Source organism: Anoplolepis gracilipes, chromosome 8 (genome assembly GCF_047496725.1).
Source record: "Anoplolepis gracilipes chromosome 8, ASM4749672v1, whole genome shotgun sequence".
Lineage (NCBI taxonomy): Eukaryota > Metazoa > Arthropoda > Insecta > Hymenoptera > Formicidae > Anoplolepis > Anoplolepis gracilipes.
The window spans coordinates 8,971,646-8,983,659 of NC_132977.1; the positions used below are offsets into that span (position 1 = coordinate 8,971,646).

Here is a 12,014-nt window from a genome sequence, read left to right on the forward strand (position 1 = left end):
GAAAAAAGGGTGCATGATCTTACGATTGTGTGCGCTCACAAAGCGCCGACGTGCCGCTGAAAACGTTCCGTCGACTTTCTTTTGCCGCGCGTTATTTCTCCCTCTCTCTTTCTCTTTCTCTCTCTCTCTCTCTCTCTCTCTCTCTCTCTCTCTCTCTCTTTATCTCTCCCTCTCTCTCTCTCTCTCTTTCTCTCTCTCTCTCTCTTGTATGTATCTCTCCGTGCTTCTTGATTCCCTTATAACTCCTTCTCTCCTACTTGATTTCACCCCACCATTCTTCATCGCTCCCTTTCGCTCCCTTTAACATTATCCGTTCCTTCTTTCTCCATGACGTTTGATGTTTCGCGTTTGTGCCGGTCATTCGGTGCAAGAAGCGCATTATAGACCGTAAATGTTGGAGCCAGATGCTGAATTCGTCATCGGCCCGCTGCTCCTGGGCCCTTTGGGAATCAAAATGTAGAGGATTACGTTCCCTTCTTTCGTTAATCGTACCCACGAGTAATATGCGACGCGAGTCTCTAATTTTTCACTCATACGTTACGCCATTGAACGTGACTTTATCTTAATGACAAAGTCACATATTTTATTGTTCGATATCTTATTTTATTAAATCAATAAATGCATTACTTGCTGCGACGGTTGCCAATAACGGTTAGAAAAAAAATTGTAAACAAAATGTAAAAAAAAGGAAAGTAAAAAATATCTTGAAATAAGAAAAGTACGAAAAATTTAATTGCGGTCAAATGTAATCCTTACTGCATTCAATGATAACGAAACGAAGAGTCTAGAATTTTTTTTATCAACAAACATACTTTTATAGTATGGCGAGCTACTCCAAGGTAATCCAAGGAACAAGGCGAGATGGTCTCGTGAATATTCAAGGAGCGTGCTTGAAATGAGACGCGGACGCTACGTCTGGTCGTAACAGTGCACCAATGCGCAAATAATGACACGACGAAGGAATAAAGGCCGTCTTTACTCGTCTTTTCTGCAGCCGTCGAGAACCAACATCGGGAAGACTTAATTACTCGGCCCTTTCCACACACGCGATCTTACTCGTCAGTCCGGAAACCTCAGGTACTGGGTGGCCGTGAAACAGAGCGAGTAATAGTGAATATTTCTCCATTAAATACATAATGATAACGTAAATAACAAGATTTAATAGATGAAAATTTTCTTTTATGCATTTTCCTTTTTTTCACTATCACATCGTTATCATTCAATGTGTACATTATGGTTGTGTTTCACCATAGGATGTAATAATAAAATAGCTGAAATCGAGAAATACATTGCTAGATGTAAAGTTAAGAAAAAAATAAGAAATAGCTAACGAATTATTAATATATGACAGAAAGATAAATATAGATTTGAAACACACAATTGCTATTACAACTATACGTTGTAATATGACGTTTATAAATACCGAAATCAGTTTTCTGCCACCTTTTACTATTTCTGATCGAAAACCTTCAATTCGATCCACCCGTTAGAAGGCTCGATTTCAGAGCATGAGTAACTCTTAAGTCTGCGGACGACGTAATGCGCCACGGTAAACTAAAAACGCACCGATCCATCCGGCGGTTTCCATGTGGGCCGTATGATTGCGCTTTATTATCGCGGAATTTCAGGTCAATTGTTAAATTGATCGGCAATTTTCATTCCAGGAATTGAAATCTTTATCTCCGTCGACGTACGACATCGCCGAGGTCGACGTTCGTGCACGTAGACAATTCGAGCGAGAGGAAAAGATAATCGTGATGGGCGGACGAAAGGGGGAGGGGGGGGGGAGGAGAGGAGGAAAGGAAGTGGTAAACTGGAAAGAAGAGGAAGAACGAGAGGGCAGACGGCGTAAGACCCGCACAAGCTCGTAAAAACGGATAATTATCGATGTCTGCCCTTTTATTGCAGCCGCCTGTCGATCATGAGTCCCATGCAAGAAGGCGATCGTTGCGTGCGTCTTTGAGCTCGATTGTCGGATTTCTGCGATACAATCGTCGATAATAGCAATTATCTACCAACGAAATACAGTGCTGCCGTCTATTCAGCGCACAATACGACGTATTCATTAATTTAATTAGTAATAATTAATATTCTCAAGTGTATGTTATATAATTTTGCAATTGTTGATGTTATTAACTTTTCTCCTTTATAAATAACGTTTTTCAATTTTATTCATAATTGGCCTCTGGAAATCTAGAAGATATGCATTATTTATTAAACACTATAATGGAAGGTAACGCGAAAACAGATATAATTATGCAAAACGTTGAATAAACCGTGATAGGAAATGTTTTCGCTCTTGCATCGACGATTAACAGAAATCACGGTGCTGCTAGTGATAGAGAGCGGGATCAAAAGAGGGATGCGTTCATAGAAGCAAATTAGAGGGTGGTTCGAATTGGAGTGGTGCGGCGCGTTTGACGTCGGATGGCGTCGGGTGGAGAAGCGGCGGGATTCAGGGGTTGAACAAATGAAATGAAATGTTGTTGCTTTCTGCGCGAGGACGAGAGCGATAATAGAGAAAGAGAGATTGTTTGTCGTTACACCCTTCCATCCGTCGCTATTCTCAGTTAGACTGCTTATTTGCCTAATTGTGTGACGTGCCCGATAAATTTCTACAAATCGACGCTTTGTTTTGCAAATTTTGTTCTCGTACGCGCAACCAACTTTTGCCATTTCCGAATTTGCCCGAGATAATCAAAACAAAGGATGGTCTCTGATTCGCCGGATTTAAAATCATCATCCTTTGCGAAAGAGAGCATCGAGCAGCGATATCACAGAATAGAATATTATATACGAAACAATATACATACCACAATTCTGTTTCCTTCTAAATATGTTTCCAGTATTATTTTGTGCTTTAAATTTTTTGAGAATGTAATAACACGTAAAGTGTATTTATATTGCTTGGTTCAATCAACATATTCGTTAATTATCACGATTCGATGAATCAACATCGAGAGAACTGTCGCGTGTGCGGGAGTAGACATCAGATTCTTAAATAAAGCTACCCTCTTACATCGTGCTCTTTGAGAAGTGAACGGTGCATCGCGAAGCACGTTCGGAGTAAGATCCAGCCGCAGAAAAGACGATCCGCGGATCCTCTTATGTAATCCCCAACTTGTGGCTCGTTAGCGAATCGGGATCAATGGGTTCGTCGTGGCGCTCGTAATTTTATGGGATTTCACAACAACGGGGCGCATCGGGCTCATGGCAGTTTGATATCGAGCATGGGGATCGGTGAAGTGGAGAGTAGTAGCGCCGGGGTAGTCGTCTTGTTAAAAGTAGCCCGCCTCATTGCCTCCAATATCTGGTAAGTACTGCTCTTTTGTGAGGGTACCGCGCTCGAGAACCGAGCATCTCAATAGCCACTCAAACTACCCGCAACGCCATATTATCATATAGGCGTACATAAACCGGGTCGCACACGTGCCCCCTCCCCCCCCCCTTCTTCTGCACGCAGATCTGTAACATGTATACGATCTCTTTCAGCGTCGCGCGACTATCAAAAATTTTTACGACTACCGGTCGAAGAGTTACAGTATAATCTTAATATAGAAGAATGTTCAGAAGTTATGAGCTACTTTATGCTTTTTCGTGTGTGTGTGTGTGTGTGTGTGTGTGTGTGTGTGCCAAATGTATTTTTTAATATTTAAGCGGAATAAAAACTTGCCAACACAAGATATACATGTATGTATTTTTATTTTATAACTTTACAGTTAAATGATTACATCTTGACGTAGCAGTAAAATACAAAGATGACGCTTTTAGCGCGATAATATCTCGATATTAAGCGGTAGAGCTAGAGATGATTTTAGATGTAATATTGAAGGTTCGAGTTCGAAGAGATCGTAGGAAAAGAAAACGGCCATTTCCGCGGATGTAGTCCAGGATTATGATGTCGAGTTAACGAGACTGCGGTCTTTTCGACGCCTAAGGCTACTTATTTCGCATATCAGACACAGGCCCCAGGGCGTATAACATTTCTATATGGAGGGCGCAAGCCGGCCAACACCTCTAGGCATAAATGCGGCCGCGTATAAAAACGTGAAATATCATGGGTGTTTCCTTATCGTCTCCTCGGTCATATGTAAAAGCGAATAAAATCTCGGTAAGTTGTGCTAGGGGATCTCGCGCGATAGTCGCTCCGGGCCAGTCGGTCGAATCTGATTCGGTACGTTTTTAGCATATAAAAGTCGATGGACGGGAATAAATCGCCGTCCACCCCAAATCCATAGTTGGACCATATTTTTTTGTTATATCGACAAATATCCACAAATGCAAACGATGTTTAGAATGCACCGTCGATGCTTATTTTTTTATACGAGGCTAATTATTTTCTATTAAAAAATTAATTTTGATATATAAAATACATTATTATACTACAGATTATAATATAAGAAGTACGAGAAATGAAGAGAAGTCGACGAAAGAGAATTGTAAGAAATGGAAAGGAGGTAAAATCTCGCGGGAGAGAAGGAAGGGTAGAGGGGCGTAACGTGCGAAACGGACGCCGAACAATAAGCAATAATAGATAATGCAATTCAAACGGAGGCTGGCAATACTCCGAAGCTGACAGGGTGGTTACAATGCCGGGAAATGCAAGACAGGCATTTCCTGCGAAACGCGGGGCGGCGGGCGGACAGGGGCGGTTTGGAGAAGGGGACGAAGAACGGAGACAATCATACAATACGTGCGGGGCGTTCAGGTAGTCTATTGCGTATTTGCCTTTACGCAATTCTCTACTTGTTTCGCTCGCGATATTACGCAATCGCGATTTATCCAGCGCGACGCGACGCGGCAGTCATCGTCCGGACGCGTCGCTGTATTTAATCCCGGGGAAGCTCCCAGAGTATCTTCATGAAAACGCCGCGAATAACCGCTAATATCTATATCTCATACCTCTCTACGATATTACTAGGCGAAAAGGAAAAAGTTGAAAGTTGAATCTAAATAAAATTAATTATACAAATTATATGTAATATTTACGTACAAAAAATACAAACAAAATAATTTATATTATACGTAATATAAATATTTTAATCATATTTCTCCATCACATGAGTCATCATAAGCAGTTTAAATTGTTCTTGATATGAGAGTTTTGTACTCTATAACAGAATATTAATTGAATCATATTAAAACAACTAGACATCCATATGTCTGTATAGACATGGACAACACAGTGTTTCTTTTGAAAATGTTTCGTCTCTGTATCTAGGCTTGCGCGTAGATCTCGGCGACGGAATGTAGTAGGAGAGAATCTTGGGGGGAGAGAGAGAGAGAGAGAGAGAGACATGAAGACGTAGTAGATGAAATCGTTTGTTCTAATATCGCGGGTCCGACCCCCGAAGCTCGAAGATGGAAGTTCGTCCGTTGGAAATTGTCCGGGTGACGTTGCAAATGGGTCCAGACGATTCTGCTCGAGTCTTCTTGTATCCTTGTCGAGATCACATACAAACACATACACATACATGTGTGCCTTCAACGTCTGTGTCTGCGCTGGAAACCAACAGCAGCTTCTCGCCTCGAAATCCCGTGGGGCTAATTCTTAAGATACTGTTCGACGTTGACAAAAGTGGCCATATCGGAGTCAAAGTTTTCGCAAGAGTGCCGTATTTGTCCAGGCATAACGACGCGTAATTTTTTTCACTACAGTATCGTGAAAACGTATTTCGCAAACGTTCAACCATTGTGTTTTTTGCTCTAATTTTTATTAATTATTTTATCTCTCGCAAAATCGTTCCGTAAACATTAACAGTCAAGAAAATGCGAGATTAATGAAAATAATAATCTTGTCGCATAAAATGCGACACGTAATTTGCGATTATATACTATTCGATAACTATATAAATGAAAAGTTCTCCAATTTGTATCGAAACCCTTTCTATCAAATTCTCTATTCTTACCGAGTCTCTTCTCGCTTCGCGTAGCAAGATTTCTACGGAGAAACTCGAGGCGAAACGTCATCGGTCTAACTCAGAAGGCAAATGACACGAGAAATATAATCCATGCCACCCCGGGCTTTGAACCCGGAGAACTTCTTACCCTTCCCACTCGACATCGTTATAACTCCTTACAGGCTTGGCCTCTCCTTCCCTCGTCCGCTTTCCCCCTTTCGTCTACGTCAATCCCAGAGAAAGCTGGGCATTGTCGTGTCGAAATTGTGCGTAACTACGACAATAGTTCGGCAGGATTGGGCGAAATTAATGAAAACTCGCGCGGGATCTACGAAGAAGGGGTGAAGAAAGGGATGAGATCTCCCCAGAAACAGATATTCCGTCCATAGAAAGGGAGAGGGGAGGAAAGATCGGCTAATCGTGACAAATACTGATCCGGGATTGCCGAATTATAAACTAATGTCTCGAGGAAACTTCACCCAGAGTAACTTTCTTCCCTTTCACCCGACTACGACTCCCGAGTGTTCACTCAACCTTTAGACAGCATGTATACCTTAAGTCGGTTGTTCCGAGCTTTATTTGAATTTTTATACGTTACTAAATGATATAAATTCTATACATTTTATTATCTAATTTAGTTATTCCAAAAATTAAATAATTAACATTTGTATAACAAATATTATTTTACTCATTGTTTTATTAATTAATGTAATTTTATTTCTTTTTATGTGTGATGTGATTCTATTTTTTGCTACAAGATAATTAGAAAATAAAATTTATCAAAAGACAGATTCTTCTTATTAACAAGAAAAAATCGATAACATGTAATGTTATGTTAATGCATAAAGTTTTAGGCGTATCGTGAACGAGAATCGGCGCGGTTATTGCACCGGTGCAATTCCAACCGGTGGACCGAAGAGATGATTTTGCCATCTTTATATCTTGCGACCGGGCGTGTAAAGGATAACGGAAAGAGGGTGGTTGATGGTAAAGTTAGAGGGCGAACGTGAGTAGGTGGATGGGCGGCCGGAATGTTCCGACCAGGAGAGAAAGGAAATTGGATGATATTTCCCGCAACGATCAAATCTTATTGCCAATTGAAAGAGGAAAGTTCGCGGTACATTTGCCCCGAGAAATCACCGGCGACGAAGAGGTGAGCTAGCGAAAATAGCCGCTGCGATCTGCCATTCCGTGAGCCACTCGTAGCGGCTTTCATCGTGATAACAAGCTCTATCTACAAGAAAGTAATATGCGAGAATAATTACGGACGGATTGATAGTCTCGCAAGCTATTAATGGAATACATTCATTTTCGCCAATGTAATTTAGAATTAAATATTTATCATATGTACTCTCGATATCTTTTATCTAAAAAGTTTTACTCAAAAGAGCTCTTTCAGTATTTTTTTTATAAAACAGATCAATTATCTTGTTTTATTTCAAGAATAAAGATTTTTTTTCAGAACAATTAGCGAAAGTAATTTCCAATAATTTTAATATAAAATGTCAGGTTACAAATCTCTGGATGGTTTCCTTTCATTTATTCGCATCCTTATCACATCGCACATTTCGGCAATATTATCAAAAGCCAAAAGATTGCACAAAGTAAAGGTCCGCGGTCCAATTTCGATATCCCTCCTCATAATTTCATCTATCAGTATCCGCGAAAGGACAGAGCGACCGCTTTCGCGGGAAGATCACGTTTGGATTTGGGGTGGGTTGTAATGAACGGAGCGTCAGCGGCATCTAATGTCAGAAATTATAGCATATTGGCAATAAAATCCGAAGCGAGGTCCACCCTTGTACGAGCGAGCTCAACACGGTCGCCGCTTCTATTTGGGGAGGTGGTTCGCTTATTGTAACGAATGTCGGAATCACGTTTTGCCATTACACACGATCTTGTCTCGAGGGAGAGAACGTCTGATGTACCGATAACATTGCCAATCGATAATCGTGCCATTGCCTCTTACAAGCATTATTAATGTCTCCGTGAGGTATTGATATGTCTCGTAATATGTATATAAAATAATAATAATAATAATAAAAATTATCCTATATATATATATATATATATAGAGAGAGAGAGAGAGAGAGATTTTCATATCTAATCTATCGCAATATTTCAAAATACCGTTTTAAACTGTAACATGTATGCTGTTCGATCTTGTTCGCAATAAATTTATATCACTCTTTTGTTGACTATGTCGAGATTGCATAAAAATTTATTAATTTATAAGCTAAATGTACATATAACGAGAAAATAATACAATACAATGAATTAAAACATGTAACATTTAAAGCGCGATTTTTTTTCTCTTTAAATTTAACAAAGTATGACAGATTTAAAGTTATATGAACAAAACATTCAACGGAACGACATAAAATGTAAATAGATGACAAATTATTTAAAAAATTCACACAACACATTATTCTTAGCATTAATAATTATATACTATACTAATAATATTAATAGTTATATGTATATAATTAAATATTGTAATTACTGATATATTTCTACTGCTGAATTATTATCGATAACTGCGTGTTTACCTATATCATGAAGTATAGTTTTACCATAGGTTCTGCCAACTTTCATCCTTTTTTATTTTTGATTTTCTTGTCTTTGATATTAAAATTAACTTCCATTTCAGAACTGTCAGCTTCGTATCCGTAACATATATCTAATCTTACACTGCTGTCTATCTAAAAATTTTAAATATGTAAAATATTATACATGTAGATTTCTAGTTATATTATTTATGAGTTATTAGAAAAGCATATCTTTTTCAAATTTTACACGTATGCTAATGTGTATTGTATGTATATCAAAATTATTAAATATTATAATTGAATCAAAAAAACTTTAAAGTTTTGATTAACAATTACGTATCTCATTATACATTAATAATTTACTTTTTATAAATAAATATTATTGTATGTAAACAAACCAGATAAGATTCGATATTTAATACTAATGTTGAATTTAATTAAGAATCGATATTAATATTGTCTCCATCTTTCTCATTGGAAGAAATAATTTTCGTGTAATCTTCACTTGAAATTGATGACACATCTAATATTTCTGAATTAATATCTTTAGATATTATACTATCTGTTAAATTTCAATCGGCTTTATCGACTTTAAAAGATTCTATCGATTGTTTTGGATCCTCGATTGGTTTAAATTCGTGCGAAGCATTGATTTCAGATAATATATTAATTTACAAATTATTTAAATTGTTTGGAACAGCTTTGAATTGTTTACCTTTTTCTTTGATTTTATCTTGAAGATGTTTCACTAAAGTCTCGTATTTTTGTGTTATGGCATCTATGCTATTCTTCAACAGAGCCATTTCTACTTTTTTATGTTCTAGTTGCATCTTCAAACGAATTATATTAGCTTGACTGTCATCTTCCATATCATTCAATTGTGTTGAATTGTGAAAAGCTGTCTTTCTTGCATCTGTATATGATTTTTTTGCATGATATAACCTTCTTTGCGCGAAAGTTCTTCATCCATTTTTTTAATTTTGTTCAAAGTATCGTTTAAGAGATCCTCTGATTTTGAGAATTCCTGATTCACTGTTACAGTTTTTGAAGCGTCTTCAACATCTTCGTCCTCCGTTATGCAAATGTATTCATTAATTTTTTCAAGCTTCATTTCTGTCATTTTTATCTTTTCATACATTAAATGTTCTAAATTATTTATAAGATTATCGGGATCTTTTTCAGCATTGTTATCCCATTTACGAATCCTAGGTCGCGTGAGTTGTCGGAATTTTTTCAATTCTTTCGTTATTAATGCCAATTCAAAGCTACATTTGTTTTTTTTACATTGAATTGTTTTATTTTCATCTCTCAGTTTCTTCAACGTTTCTTTTAAAACCATCATCTTGGAAGTAACTTGTTCGTTTTCAGTCTCGAGTTCTTTATAAAGTGTGTGACTGTCTTCAATATAATCGCCGCTATCTCCGCGCTTTCTTTTTTTGTGCCGCATCAAATTATTGATTTGCTCCTTGTAAAAATTCTCGACCAATTCGACCGACCATTTCAATAGATCGTGCCTCTCACTTTCAATTTCCTTACTATGTTTTTTATAAGTTGCTTCCATCTCTTCGCTCAAATGTGAATAATGGTCAGCTAACTCTTCTCAAATTGCGTATTCGCGATTCGAAAAAACACTTTTTGTAGCTTCCAATTCTTTCATCAGCTTTTTATTTTGTTCTTGTATCTTTTTATACGCTTTTGTTAATTCGGCATTCTGATTTCTTGTATTTGCCCAATCATGTGCATATACCATATTATCCAAATTAATGTAGGGAGTCGATGTAGCCTTCTCTGCAGTCTTAGCCAAAGTTTGATGAATGAATGGTGATGAAATGACATTTTTATCACACACTTTTGGGCTAGCTATTTCCGACTTTTTATGTTCACTGAAAATATCAATCAGCTTTCCAGCTACCTTACAGAAATTAAAAGTATCTTGTATTTCAACGTGAAAATTTGGAGTAAAAGCGACATTTACTATAAAACTCAGATTTTCTTGATCGCAAAGAGCAAGTTGTAACTCGTTCATTAGGTTTGATTGAAAATATAGATAATTATTAAGTATCCTATTATTTTCATTTATTTCCTTAAGACATCTATTAAGTATTAACAAATCATAATTGATAAAGATAGCTTCGCGCGGGTCTCTCTCTTCCTCGCGTATTTCAAATTGCGTGAGGCCAGCCAAGTCACAGAAAGTAAGAGTACTAAATGTCATTTTATCTGATCTGTAATTTTCATATCTTAATAGATTTATTTTAAAAATAGTATGCGACCGAGAGCTTTTCGGATTCGACGGCGTCGTAGTGGTTACTATTCTCGATCGGCCTTTCAAGAAAATGTTACAAGCTTGCAACGCAGTCTCCACGCACACTTGCGACATGTCTACTGACCGTGTCTTTGTCTCTTTTAACAGATCGTATTTGTCATTGTTGTAAATTTCCATGAAGGATAACCACACTTTGTACGAATATTTATTGTCACATTCTTTGCATTTACCGGGATTCTCTGTTCCTGAATTCTCTAAAATTCTTCGAGATTCCCTGGCTTCATCCCACGACATTTTTTGATCATCTTTGGAATTATATATCCGTAATGTCAGTGCAGTCTTTTGATATTGTTTCATTTCATCCAGACCAAAATTGTCCTGAGCCTGCGGTAAATGGCAATAACATTTTTTCTTTGAAAATACAAGCTGAATACTGCGCGTTATTATACCGGGCGACGTGGACGTACCAAACAACGTATAAGTCTTTCCAGAATCCCTTGCGCCATAAGTCATAATGGTCGAACTTTTACCGTCGAGGAACTCTGTAACCCGATGTTTTATGGATCGCTCAAATATTTCTGCCTGCGAAGTTTCTGATCCGAAGATTTTCGTAAAAACGTGTCGCTTGACAGAGGTTTCGCTCGATTTTCTGGACGAATTTTGAACGTTACTCTCAAACGACGGAGGTTTCGTTAGAAGAATCGACGAATCGAGTATCTGGTATTTGTCTTCCTCTTCTTTGGTTACCGTTGATGTCGGTTTTATTCTTAGGTACATCTCAACCGAATGTTTGGAATTTTTCTTATTGATGCCTTCTTTTGGTTGATTCATATTGAATTTCAACGTAAACGCAAATATACGACAAAATGATAGACTGATATTCCGAATTAAACTTTGATTATGACTATTAAGAAAATTACTTCATGCCCACGCTGTCAGTGTATTTTTCTGAAATATTAATAAATGTATTACAAATATATATCTATACATGAATTAATATGTATAATAGATAGAGGGAAACTTATTTACTACTGCAAATAGAGGCAATAAAAAATGTATTCGAAAATTTTTACATATTTTTCGAGAGACGTTTACACATACATACGTAATGTCTTCAATTTTACAATTCTCGTGAATGTTAATGCCATAATTTTCAATATCGGTTCTTAAAATGTTTAATTCTAGCGATTTAACCTATACGTGTAGTACTTACAATCACAGAGAGATTGACGAGATCCCGAAATAATAATTGAAGTCGGACGTGAAAATATCTTCATCTAAATGAAACTATAGAAATAT

At 37.3% G+C, this 12,014-nt stretch overlaps 1 protein-coding gene across 1 annotated transcript; it reads right to left on the bottom strand.

Annotated features, from left to right (window-relative positions):
* Positions 1 to 9,323: 9,323 nt before the first annotated feature.
* Positions 9,324 to 11,546, bottom strand: LOC140668836 (kinesin-like protein KIF20A). The gene is given in 1 exon segment (XM_072898160.1): positions 9,324 to 11,546. A coding segment is annotated over 1 exon segment (2,223 nt).
* Between the last annotated feature and the right edge of the window lie 468 nt (positions 11,547 to 12,014).